Source organism: Larimichthys crocea, chromosome X, assembly GCF_000972845.2.
Source record: "Larimichthys crocea isolate SSNF chromosome X, L_crocea_2.0, whole genome shotgun sequence".
NCBI lineage: Eukaryota > Metazoa > Chordata > Actinopteri > Sciaenidae > Larimichthys > Larimichthys crocea.
In genome coordinates, this window is record NC_040020.1 from 14147257 (window position 1) to 14160655 (window position 13399).

At 40.7% G+C, this 13399-nt stretch overlaps 1 protein-coding gene across 3 annotated transcripts; it reads left to right on the forward strand.

Moving 5' to 3' along the window:
• The first annotated feature begins 2139 nt into the window (after positions 1-2139).
• On the forward strand, positions 2140-11680 carry LOC104927956 (1-phosphatidylinositol 4,5-bisphosphate phosphodiesterase delta-1). Of its 3 annotated transcripts, none has more exons than XM_010742150.3 (15): positions 2140-2480; positions 3941-4099; positions 4846-5074; positions 5213-5342; positions 5817-6045; positions 7812-8013; positions 8386-8530; positions 8613-8765; positions 8866-9024; positions 9137-9293; positions 9879-9995; positions 10158-10336; positions 10435-10567; positions 10816-10965; positions 11184-11680. In XM_010742150.3, exons 1-15 carry the CDS (start codon positions 2450-2452, stop codon positions 11273-11275), a joined length of 2265 nt encoding a protein of 754 aa, XP_010740452.1. In that variant the 5' UTR covers positions 2140-2449; the 3' UTR covers positions 11276-11680. The 3 variants fall into 3 exon arrangements, with proteins under 3 accessions (XP_010740452.1, XP_027138520.1, XP_010740451.1); XM_027282719.1 differs by lacking the exon at positions 2140-2480 and adding an exon at positions 2497-2567; XM_010742149.3 differs by lacking the exon at positions 2140-2480 and adding an exon at positions 3441-3713.
• Positions 11681-13399: the final 1719 nt, after the last annotated feature.

A 13399-nucleotide genomic window follows, 5' to 3' on the forward strand; every position in this document is an offset into this window, starting at 1 on the left:
CCAAAGAATGAGCCTTCATATCTACAGATGCCACGGGTCCTCTTCCACAGAGTCCACCATGTTGAACCGCCATGTTTCTACAGTAGCCCAGAACAGGCAAACTAAACACCGGCTCCAGATAGGGCCTTTTGCATGTCTTCTTCATGCTTGGAATGGGAGGACGAGGGGGGTTCAATCAAGGGGGAGCAATCTGCAACTACACTGCTAGAACCCTACACACTGCTCCTTTAACATAAAATCAGCATTTCATTGTTGTGGCTGATTGAAATGCTGCTATTTTGATCTGATTTATGTAAGTCTCAGTAGTTTTATCTATAACAATTATTAAGAACAGCAACACATAGTATGTGGGGTATAAAATCTTGAAAAAGTAGAAATATAGCTGTTAAATACAGTGAATTTAGTGGAGTAGAAAAATAAAATTGCATAAAATAGAAGTGTGAGAAGCACAAATAGTTGAAAATTCTACTTTGATGCAGTACTTGAGCAAAAATTTCATATTTAAGATGTATTTGTAGACTACCTTAATCTTTCATGTCACCATGATGGAATTTGTAACTTGCCAGAAATGCAGATGGACGGTGTCTGCTGTGCTCACAGACTGTAGTATTCATAACTCAGTGTAATGTCTTTGGGCTGTATCCTTTGGTAACCTGAGCCCTTGTATTATCTCAGACTTGTGGATGTTTTGGGGAAAACCAGCAAAACTATGGATGGCATCAATGGTATGTGAGGAAGGAAACAGCGGGGCCTGTTCTAGCTTGTTCAACAGGCAAAGACACCAAGCAAAGAGAAGTCACATACTTGTTTACAGTGTTTTGAACTGAAGGGACCCAAGGAATGTGATGCATTCCATTACTGTCCACTTTCACCAAATTGGATTACTGATCTAAGTCACAGTTCATTGGTTGTTTTATGCTTTACAATCACACAAACAAAACACACCAAAAACACAACAAACACGAATAGTTTTGCTGTGGAGCTGGTCATGAGATAGCTACCGCTTCATGTTTGTTTTCCCACTGTAAACATTAGAAGCTCAGCTTAAGAAAACATATATATTTTTAACTCTATTTGTTTAAACATCCACACCAGCTCCTGGTGATAAGTATGTTATGCTGTACAGTATCTACTGTTTCACTTCGGTGTCAATGAAAAACACAACCATTGTAATCCCTTGTGGAACTTGAACCCTTGAACAGCTCACATGAAGCAGAGAAGCTCCCAGATGAAGGTGTGTAAGTGTATGAAATGTGAAACCAAGATAGTTTTCTTGCATGAATTTCTTCCTTAACTTAATAAAAATCACATGGGTGGTGTTATTTTCTTATGCATCTAAGAAAACAACCTACTTCTCCTGTTCCAGAGCAATTATACTGTCAATGATCCAGAGCCAGGGTACAAATTTAAAGACAATGCTGCACTCTGTTCCCCTACATGTTTCTCTGAACCTCGTGGATTTTGGAAGTGGTTGGCCCTTGCCCGGAAGCTCTCCCCCCTGATGCTGCATTAAAGTTCACTCATCCTGATGCTGACAGTGCGCTGAGGGTAAGCCAGGCCTGAAAGGGAAGTGCTGAGAGCCACAAGAGCCCCCAACACACCAGTGATTGCAGAGCTATTATCCTGCCAAGGCTAAGCTGCACATGAAAAGGAAAGCAAAAAAACTTCATCGGTCCCATTCAGTGTAACCAATATGCTCAAGCTCACTGTCAACTATGCAGGCAGGCAGTGTGCCAATTCTGCTATTCAGCCTTCTTGATCATGTTTACCTTGCGTTTAAAATGAGGAACAGGTGTCCGCATAAAAATCCAATGAACAAAGGCTTTAGCAGAAATCAAATAGATAGGCATGAAGTGTAAGGACATTTCCACGCTTGATAAATATGATTTATGAAACCTGGTTACAGTATCTTCATGGTTATGCGTGCTTTCTCAGGTGAACGTCCCCTCCCTGTTTATTCACATCTAAGGTTTCCTCTGAGGAATTGGCCCTGAAGTGTTTAAAAAACACAAGTTTATAAAAGGATGGATTAAAGAAGAATTTTTCTTTTTAGCTGCAGGTGAACTCATATTGTGGCATACTTGAAATTCTAGTTATCCAGTTAGACAGTACCTAGTTAACCACCCTGATGCCTGATGGCAAAATTGGTGTAAGGTGTAACCTTCCTCGTTGTGACATCAGCAGTGCTGTTTGTATGGCAGACTTGTCAAACCGGTGTTGGAGGCTGCAGGAGTGCTGACACCATTCAGACGGCAGAGCCAGGAGAAACCCACCTGTGTCGCCGCCTTTAAGTGTGTTGGCTCTGTTCAATAATCCCTTACCCAAAGTTTTCTTGACCAATTGTGCACATGGAAAGAAGGAGCAACTTTAGGTGAAACGGTCGGTGCATCAAGTGAAACGAGGAAAGACGAAACCTGACTGTGCGAAGCAGAGATACAACCCAGATAGGATGGCAACGAATGGGCTCGAAAAGACAACCGGTAGGACATCATTTGTGTTTTTGCAAATTAAAGTGTGGCTTGCATTCGTTGGGACTAACTTTGTCAGGCTGAAGCGACGTGACGGGCGTGAGTTGGTTTTATTCACTTATCTCACATTAAAACTGCTGCAGTCAAATCTTTTTCTGCATTAACTGCTGGTATTCCAAATATTGTGCGAAACGTACACGAATAAGATGACTGTAGTGTAGTGTTTTTAATATTGGTTTATAGGCCCGCTCTACTAAAAGGTGTGGTCTTTTTCATCCAGGCGAGTTCACCTTGCTGCAAACAGAAACAAGACTTTGCCAGAAACAAAACAGCGCACGGCGTCTAGTTACTAACGAAACTAGACAAACAAACCCTTACAGCTTGTTATCGTTTGACGCTTAATATACCAATATTTATCTCTTCTATGCATTCAAAATGTATGTTGGTTCGTTTTCAGCACCTGTAGAGTGTTTTTAACCTGTGCCTGGTCGCGTTTATTTAAATCACAGCTCTTGACAGTACCTCAAAGTCACCGCTAGATGGAGCCCGCCAACAATGACAGGACTCTATATGTTGGGTGTAACGTTACAATTTAAAGTGACTGATTAAACGTATGCTTTATTTTCACACGTTATATTAGTTAAATATTGTCCACTAGTTGCATTGTAAATGTTGCATTTCCCTCTGGCTATAGGCCAACTTTAGTGTCACGTTAACTGTGATTCTGTTGAAGGCTAATTACATTACTACATTTAAGACCGTTAGCTGTCAGGTAACTATCGCAAAACGTCACACACACGCTTTATTTTCTAGTTAACGTGTAAGGTTAAAGTTAACATGGGTGTCTGTGGTGAGCTCGTTTCCCTCCTATAATACGGCTTGTTAAATATGCCAACATTTTGGCGTAACCCGGATACAGGTGTTGAACCACCTTCTTGGGGGCGGTTATGGAGAAGTTACTAGTCGTAAGAGCTGAAGTACACCTCTGGCTGTCACCTGACTGCCGACACGGAGTTTAGTAAACCATGAGAGGAGAACTTTGAGTGGGGCTGGTAGTAGTACACGCCCTCCCTGGTCAGACTCTGGTCAGTCCCGACGCCTTGTGAGCACAGTCTGGTAGTCTGGTGGCGCTTCAGTATCTCACCATGGCGTGTCTGCAAAGACAAACTGAACTCAGCCCATCTGAGGAAAGACAGCGATATGCCAGGAGTCAGAAGGTGATACGAACGAATGCAAAGATCCTAGGTAGGCTGCATTTGTGTTATTTGAACTGTATCTTGTGTCACCAAAGAGGTCCAGGGTCAGACTACAGTTTAAAACTCTGTCTGTCTTTTATCTGTTCGTGGTTTCTTCATTCACTCTTTCCATTGAGCTTTGTGATGATCTGATTTAGATGACTCAAGTGTAATGTGTGAAATTGGCTTCAAGCTCAGTATGTCTACACACATTTAGTTTCCGTTTTGTTTTCACAGGTATGGAGGGCGATATGGACCTCCAGTTCCTCTTGCAGGGTGGAGACCTCCTCAAGGTCCGCTCTTCTAAATGGAAGAAGACCCGCTACTTCAAACTCCAGGAGGACTGCAAGACCATGTGGCAGGAATCGAAGAAATTCTTCAAGTCAAACCAGACCTGTGAGTGCCGTCCCAGCATCCCACAATCATGTGTGTGAGACCCGACTGCAACACTCTTGCATGCATCCGCCTGGTGTTGTGGTGGTCACACATGAATTACTACCAAGCATAATCCAATGCAGTTGTGTTTCCACTTGTGATATAAGTTAAACATCTGTGATATTTTTTCTCAGGTCAGATGGATCTTGCATTCGTGGATAAAGGCTGATCACAGAGCCATAAAAAATCTCTCTGCGTGAAAGACCTTTGTATTATTACACAGAACTGGGTAGTTCATGATAGCAGTGATGATGTGGGTGTGTTTATCAAGATAGTGATTTTTTTTTATTGCATGTGTAGGAGTGGTTTAAAATAGCTCGGGGTAATAAATTTGCTTGGATTGCATCCATAAACTGCTCTCATTTAGTCATAGTCTGGTAGCTGTAGTATGGCGATGTTTCTATTTCTGTTGCCATGTATGATAACATACAACCCCTAACGGTGCATCCAACAACTCTACACATCAGTGACTTCAAACTTCAGTACAGTGCAGCTGTAAAAACCTGTAATGTGACGTCAGTAAACTGCAGCAGGTCTGTGTTTACCAAGCAGGCAGGTCTGTGATGCCTGAAGATACTAAATGGACAAAAGAGCTGCTGTATTTTTTAGTGAGCAGGCTAAAGTGCCAACATTCCTATGGCAAGATATTTTGAAAATGTTAAACAAAATCTGAATTTTATTTGATTATATTTTTATTCTGTCTTCAGTTTCCCTCGATGACATCTCAGCGGTGCGGATGGGTCGCCAGTCAGATGGCCTGAGGAAGAGCACAGATGAGCAGGTGGAGGGTCGCTGCTTCTCCATCATTTTTAAGGGTCGCCGCAAGAACCTGGACCTCATCGCCAGCTCAGACGAGGAGGCCAAGCAGTGGGTCAACAGCTTGCAGAAATTGGTCTCCAACATGAACAACCTGAGCCTCCAGCATAGGACAGAGCAGTATCCTTATAATGGTGGAGGGTATACTGTGAAAATCCTACCCCCTGCTGCAGCCCTGAATTAATCAGATGTCGGGTCATGTGATATGAACCTGTTCAAATGTGCACATATTCATTCCTTACATTAAAAACTTTTCAGTTGGATCTTTAGCTGCCTAAGGAAGGCTGACAAGAACAAAGATAATAAAATGAGTCACTCTGAGATAAAGGACTTCCTGCATCTGATCAACATGGATGTGGATGACCTCTATGCAGAGATGCTCTTTGAGGTGATGCCTTTACAGGTCCTAACAATGAAAGTAGAGCTGTAAAACAGATTAATTGTTGCTGCAGGGTTACTTATTTGATGTAATTGATGTAGTAATTTAAACATTCAAGTTTTCATCTTCATCATTCTTACCTAAACTGAAGTAATGTGCTTCAGAGCAGGCAGACCAACATTAAGAACCACAAAGTGTTAACTTTATGTTGTAGATCAGATATGTGGTGGTAATTAACAGTTCTTTGCAAAAATTAATTGATAGATCATTTTAATTTAAAGGAAATGTGAAGCTGCTGTTAAATTAACTGAACAGAAGTCCATTTGATGTCTGTTTTTTGCCTCCAGCACATGGAAAATCTTGTTTTGTTCTTGTAGATAATTTCTCCTAAGTGGAAACAATTAGAAAAGAAATTAAGAGTATTCACATTAACCCATATTGACTTATCACTGATCGCTTTAATATAATGTGTGTTTCATTCAGGATTGTGACAAATCCAAATCAGGATACCTGTCTGGAGAGGAGATCGAACATTTCTATGACCTGTTGACCCATCGGGAGGAAATCGATGTGATCTACGGAGAGTACGCGAAAACGACAGGCTTCATGAGTCCTGAAAACCTGGTGGACTTCCTGATGAAAGAACAGAGAGAGAAAGCCTCACTGGCTGACGCTCACAAGATTATCGAGAAGTTCGAGCCAGATGAAAATGGTCAGTATTTTATCTGTAATACATGTCTTTGTTTCAGATTGTTACTCCGTTGTGTGTTGGAGCAGTGGTTCTTAATCCTGGTCTTTTCAGCGTCAAGTTGAAAACCATCATTTTCATTCTTTTGAGCTTAAGTGGCATCAATCTCATGTCCAAACACTAAAAACTGAGCAGGAAACCTGTGCAAAGAAAAATACTTTTGGCCTAAAGAGATGATACAGATGAAAAATGGCTAAGTGTGGTGCATCTACAGCAGTGTTTATTCACGTATACTGTTAAAGCAATAGTCTCACATGCAGAGAAAGACAGAAACGTTCTTGCCAAAATTTGATAAGAAGATCGATACCACTCTTATGAAGGAGGCAGTTAGCTTTGCTTAGCTTAGCAAGATGACAGGAAGCAGAGATAAACTTGCCCAGCTCTACCCAAAGTTAAAAAATAGGCCTAACAGTGTAAACTCTAAAGCCAGAAACTTTGTTTAATGTTTAGTTTTCTGTTCTGGTTTAAATGAAACAGAGGCGTCTTTGTGAAAGCAACAAATATCATTCACAAGACTTTCACTGACTGCTGAGCTACATTTCCCAAGTCAAATATCACACTGGGAAACTAGCTACTCACTTAAACACCTAAACCTAACACAGTATAAACCTAAGTTTATGTATTACATGAATGTTTTACATACAAGCACCACAGCTGAGACTCTTATGTCTGGTCTGCCAAGGCAATTTAATGCTAAAAGGGGCAGAACATAGCTTAGCTGAGTCACACCTAAGACACATTTCCAACACAGGAGGGGACTACGAACCTTTGGAGGTCAGGGCCCAGGGCCAAGCAGGGCCTGTTGTCTAAATTAAGTTCTGGGGCCATTGTTTTACCCCAAGAAGTAGCTGCTCGGGTCAGAGAGTAGTACTTTCTAGTACAGGAAGTTTGGGGCGTGGGACTTGCTGCGCAACATTTCTTATCAGTTGAGTTCTCGCAATATTTTATTTCAGCCACCATTTTTAAAAAAATAAATAAAAAAATAGCCACAAAGTTAGTTTTGACATATCAAAATGGAATTACAGAAGATGGCAGTCCATGCCTCGTTGTTGTATAGTTGTATGCAAAAATAACAAGTAAAATCTGCCGTTGCTTTTTCATACATCAGCAGAATATTGCCTAATCTTTAAATCTTTATACCACTATGTAAACACAGATAACAATGGGCTAAAGGAACAGAAAAGTAGTTCCTGGGATTAAAAGTTGGGCAAATTATGTGGAAACATAGCTACATGATTCTTCTCTGCGAGGATTGTTTTACCTCAGATTTACATGTGGAAATGTAACCTCAAGGCATTATGATCAACAGTTGATTTATTTAATCTCCAAGCTCCTTTTTGCTAAACAGACAGGTCTTAGAGCTCAGTCCTGCAAGGCTGCGTACCAAATTTGTGCCCATCCAATCCAGACTTTAATGATCTAAGAGGCGTAGAGTAAGGTGGGTTGGACGTGTATGTTAATTTCAAGTCAGTTGCACTCAGAAGTGTGAAGCATTTCTACATCATTTCCAATTATGCTTCATCCAGTGTGTTCCAGCTCATGGTAAGTTGAGTGATGGCAGAAGATGACAAATACTAATAAACCGGCACAGGTTTGAATTTTAATTAGCACAGGGGAAGTCAGATCCTTTTGAGGACCACGGCACATTCATTACACTGACACAGCTTGTCCTGTATAAATGTCTGACTCTTTGTTCACTGTCGTTGTATCTCATCTTTGTGTTTCCTCAGCCAAGGCGAAGAAACTTCTGTCCAAAGATGGCTTCATCATGTACATGCACAAACCAGAGGCCATGATCCTCAATACAGATCACAAAGAGTTGTACCAGGACATGAGTCAGCCCCTCAATCACTACTTTATCTCCTCCTCGCACAACACCTATCTCATGGAGGACCAGCTCAAAGGGCCCAGCAGCACCGAGGCATATGTCAGGTAACAGCTGTAGTTAAGCCGAATCTACCTTTGAAGTCAGCTGCTGTACCTGAAATGTACCGATTATAATTACTGCAGTTTGCAGATATTTATCCAACTTTTGGTCTCTGTCCTGATCAGAGGAAGTTTAGGGATGTCTCCAATTTAGGAGTGTCCTGGTTTAACCTGGCCTGCTAATTATATTTGATTGTATTAAACAAATCCTGTATTCTTTCATTCTTGATGTATCAAGATAAATTCATCACAATCTGGATGTTTACACTAGTTCTTAGTTATTTTAAGCATCTTGTTTTTGTTAATGACCTCACCTCCCTCCTCAGAGCCTTTTTGTAGTCCAACAACTCTGTCTCTAATGTTGATTGTGTCTCTCAGGGCACTCCTGAAGGGCTGCCGCTGTGTGGAGCTGGACTGCTGGGACGGATCAGATGACGAGCCAGTGATCTACCACGGCTACACACTTACCTCAAAAATCCTCTTCAAAGACGCAATCAAAGCCATCAAGGAGTATGCCTTTAAGGTGTGTTTAGTAAGATTCAGATTTATAAAATATCCACGAACACTGTACATTTTCTACTCCTTGTTTTCTCATTCATCCCCAGACATCCGATTACCCAGTCATCCTCTCCTTGGAGAACCACTGCTCTGTGGAGCAGCAGGAAGTCATGGCCCGCCACATGAGCTCTATCCTGGGCAGTGCACTCATCACTTCCCCCCTGGGGGACGGCATGCCCACAAATTTCCCATCTCCAGAGGTTTCTATCCACTCTTATCTTTGGTAGATTATGTTTTTATGACTGATTGTTGTAAAGATGCCAGTCACTCTATCACACTATACTGTTTATGTATCTCTAGGAGCTAAAGGGGAAATTCCTGATCAAAGGGAAAAGGTTAAACAAACTGGAGGCCAGCTTTGCTTCTGAGGCAGCAGAAGCTGATGACGAGGATGTGACGGAGGAGGAAGAGTCAAATGAGGAAGACGAGGATGAAGAAATGGAGAAAGAGGAAAGCAAGGTGGGTGGTAACATCAAGGAAGAGTCAATAAATCTATCTCAATTAACACATTTTAAAGCATTATCAGACATTTGTTTTGTACTTATATTTATCTCAATTTTATGTGTGGTAGAAAAAGAAGCAAAAAATGGCCAAAGAGCTGTCCGACATGGTGATCTACTGTAAGAGTGTCCACTTCCATGGCTTTGAGGAGGCAAGGAAAAACCAGAGCTTCTACGAGATGTCATCTTTCAAGGAGGGGAAGGCCATGAAACTGGCAGAGGAGTCGGGTGAGGATTCACTCAAGTATTTCTCTCATGATTTGTTATGAGAAGTTATCAGTAAAGATTTTGATCATTATTGGTGCTTCCTAAATTTAATGTAAATTTATCCCACCTCATTCAATTATTTACCAAGTCCTGAAATTGAACTCTAAGAGACACTTATGTTACTTATCTTATCTACTTGGTGAAATATGTTGTAGCCATTATGTTTTTATTGCGCATGTGGAAAGAAAAAGGTGTGGTGCTAATAATATGTGAAGTCAGCAGAGTTTTTTTGTTTCAATACAAGTTTTTGTTCGTCTTATGAACCATAATAGAGGTTCACCTCGGTAGTTTGAATTTAAAAAGATTAAAATAAATTCTTGTTCAAATGAGTGAGTTGACTGAATGGAAGTGTCAAAATAACCGGATTTATTTCTTAATTATCCATTTTTTGCTTTATTTTAAAAAACTTTTTGAAGCATTTCACATCTTAAGAGCTGTTGTGATTTTCTACTAAAAAGTTTTATTTCATTCTCCTGTGTGATGATGGACAGTAACATTCTAACATTCAGCTCAGTGAATAACTGTCATTTAATGTGTCATCCACAGCTAATGCCTACGTCCGTCATAATGTGGAGAAGTTGAGTCGCATCTATCCAGCAGGCATCAGGACAGACTCCTCCAACTACAGCCCAGTGCCTCTGTGGAATGCTGGCTGTCAACTTGGTACATAAAACTGATGCAAGAAGGGAGTTTGAAATTCTCACGTGGTCCAGTTTGATAATGTAGCAAGCACAAAGGAAAAGTGTAACTAATGGGAGACAGCCGCTTCCTTTGGATTTCTCTGTTAATCTCCGTCTGTTAATTATCTCATTAATTCTCTTTCAGTGGCCTTAAACTTCCAAACAAACTGCCCAGACATGGACGTAAACCAGGGCAGATTCCTGGTTAACGGAAAGAGCGGCTACATCCTGAAACCGGCCTACATGAGGGACGTAGGCACAGAGTTTGACCCCATCACCCTGACCCGAGGAGACTGGCTGAAGCACAAGACGCTCCATGTCATGGTTGAGTGATGATGCACACTTACATTATTATTATTGTTATTCTCTCCAGTTTATGAAGGATATTTTATTATCTGACTGTGTCGCCCTCCTGTCATCAGATCATATCAGCCCAACAGCTCCCCAAAGTGAACAACAAGAAATCCTCCATCGTGGACCCGCTGGTGAAAGTGGAGGTGTTCGGGGTGCCGGCTGATGTCGATGAGAAAAAGACCAGTGCGATTGAGAACAATGGTACCTTTCCTTTCAAACACCACACGCAGACATTGGTTTTGCATTTATTCTGTACTTTATCTAGAGGTATATTTTCCGAATTCTAGCCGGGTATGATGTGTGAGAGAAGTAAAGAAGAAGAGGTTGAAACATAAGTGGTCGATGCAGGTTAAAAGATCACCAAATAACTCCAAGAATGGGCTGAACATGAAATTAATAATGTGTAACATCTGCAATACATCAAGTTACTGACAGCTTTTCTGTTTAAGGTTTTAACCCGTCATGGAACGAAAACTTCCAGTTTGATGTGTATGTGCCAGACCTAGCAATGGTGCGCTTCCTCATTGAAGACCATGACTCCACGTCTGATAATGAGTTTGTTGGACAGTACACGCTTCCATTCAACAGCTTAAAGATGGGTAAGTTGGGCAAGTTTGCAGGGGTTGTTGCCTCACTGTAACCCAATTATGTAAAAGCCACTGGCAGCTCTTTGTTCAACACTTCATAAACGAACAGAGATGGGAGTTTTCCCTTCTCTGGCAGAGCATAGAGAACTCAATTCACCCTCTGCACAAAGAGCTCTTCATATTCTCCTTTTTCTGATCATTAACTGCAGCCACTTTGTGCTCCGACACAGGATACAGACATGTGCCTCTGCTCAATAAGAACGGAGACATTCTCCCCTCAGCTGGACTCTTTGTACACGTCATGGTCCTCGATGCTGAGTAAGACATCACCGACTCGCATGTGCCTCTGCAGGACCCTGGATCTCCACTACACAGCCATGTTTTATCTGGTTTTAATTGGATTTTTATATTCTGTTTTTTTTCTGCCTCTATAGATTTAGTTTATGGTTAAGTCATTGGCTTAATTCCAGTAGTTTCTTCTTAAAGGCGGGATTCTTCACAGAGGTGTGTTAAACTAAAGATCTCCATCTGCAGCTGTACATTAGTTGTATTGGGTGTATACATGGAGATACTGTACATACACACTTTATAATGTTCCATCACATTACATGGACTATTATGCAAACTGTTTGAATTGGTTTGTATGAGTTGCACTAGTGTTATACCATGTTCAGTTTGCGATGACATTGGATTCTTTTTTTTAAGCTTGTGTCCTCATTTCTGCTTAGTTAATGTATTGTCTATTTAAATCTTTTTATTCAACTGACCATTTTATGAATTCTGGAGAAACAACATAGAAACAAGGTGCTTTGTCCTCATCAGAAATATTAGTCATCCAGTATGATTATTTTTTCATGTGATATTACCATGATCAATTCTTTATCTTTTTGTAAATCAAGATGAAGATAAAGGTTTTAAACATGAATGCCCGTCTGTGACCTTTTTTCTCCAGTTTTTAACTAGAGTTTCATGTATCTGAACATGAACGTGTAGTCAAGTCAAAGGAATTTAATAATAGTATTGGAATAGTACAACTGTGAAGTACTTGACATGTCTGTATACCAGTTATGTGACAATATTAGACTACAGTGCATGGAGTAAAAAAAACAACAAAAAACACTTAATCTTATGCAAACAGAGAAAGAAACAAACATGTCTGGGACTGAGCCACTTCAGCATTTATACAGGATAAAATCATAACCTAGTGGACTTTGGATGGACACACCCTTTGTACACAGTCTGCAGTCCAACAATCATAAGGAGGTCAGGAAAGATGATGTACACAAATGCAACACTCATGGGCTATCCTACGGATAAAATCAGCTTATTTAATGCCTGTGTATGTGAAGATAAAAATAAATCAGTGTTTTATATAAACAATGGTTCACATGACTTGTATGTAGAAGAGGTCGCTCTTAGTGACTACTGCACAGGTAAATAGACTGCTGGTCCAAAAAAAAAGTCACCACCTGGATTTAAGCTTTCCATTGGATAATTACTGCAGTGATTAATATGTTTCAGCTGGCAACGAGTTATTTAACCCTTGCTGATGCTATGAGTTGTTTCTTACGTCTTCCGACATGGTTGCAAGACGTACCTTGTGGTCGTGAAAAGGATGTTAATCAGTTTCAGAAGGGTCAAATTGAAACTACTCAAATTGGGTTAAGAACCGTAAAATGCATTATGAAAACCTGGACGGATGGAGCTGAACTATCACCTCGAGGGAGAAATGTGGTCAGAAAATGGGAGATCACTTAAACGTATGGTGAAATCAACAGTACAGCCTAAAGAATGAGGTCAGCTGACTACCTGAATATACTGAATGACCAGGTCCATCTTCCCTGATGGTACAGGCATATTCCATGATGACAATACCAGGATTTATCAGTCTTACATTGTGAACAAGTGGTTCAGGGAGCATGAGACATCCTTTTCACACATGGCTTGGCCACCAGAGTCCAGACCTCAGCCCCAATGAGTATCTTTGGGATGTGCTGGAGAAGTCTTTGCACGTTGGTGCGAGCCTCCCATCATCAATACAAGATTTTGGTGGAAAATGAATGCAACTCTGGACAGAAATAAATGTTGTGACATTGCACAACCTTAACAAAATGATGCCACAGCGAATGTGTATTGTGAAGCAATTAGTAGCTAAAAAGATATTTTTACTGGAGTAAGTGAAGGAAAGAGCTAAAAGTAGATTTATCATGATCTCACTACTGCCAGCTTATTCGAGCTAAATAAAAACACTTGTCATTAATCTGCTGACAGAAGACAAGCAACATTCCTCCATAAAAATGTGCTTTATTGTGACATGTCTGGAAGGATATTAATGGTAAAAGACGTAAAATATACTAACAGAACACAGTAACATTCTCTCTCATGACTTTTGGAGTTAATCGACCGTATCAGGTACAGAGAGACAATGGAAACCCCAATCACACCA

Bases quoted from the DNA above. Each gene is read 5' to 3' on its own strand.
- LOC104927956 (XM_010742149.3), top strand. From the start codon at position 3,614: ATGGCGTGTCTGCAAAGACAAACTGAACTCAGCCCATCTGAGGAAAGA. The intron at 8,014-8,385 runs GTAACAGCTGTA...TGTGTCTCTCAG, and splicing joins AGCACCGAGGCATATGTCAG to GGCACTCCTGAAGGGCTGCC. The intron at 8,766-8,865 runs GTTTCTATCCAC...ATGTATCTCTAG, and splicing joins CAAATTTCCCATCTCCAGAG to GAGCTAAAGGGGAAATTCCT.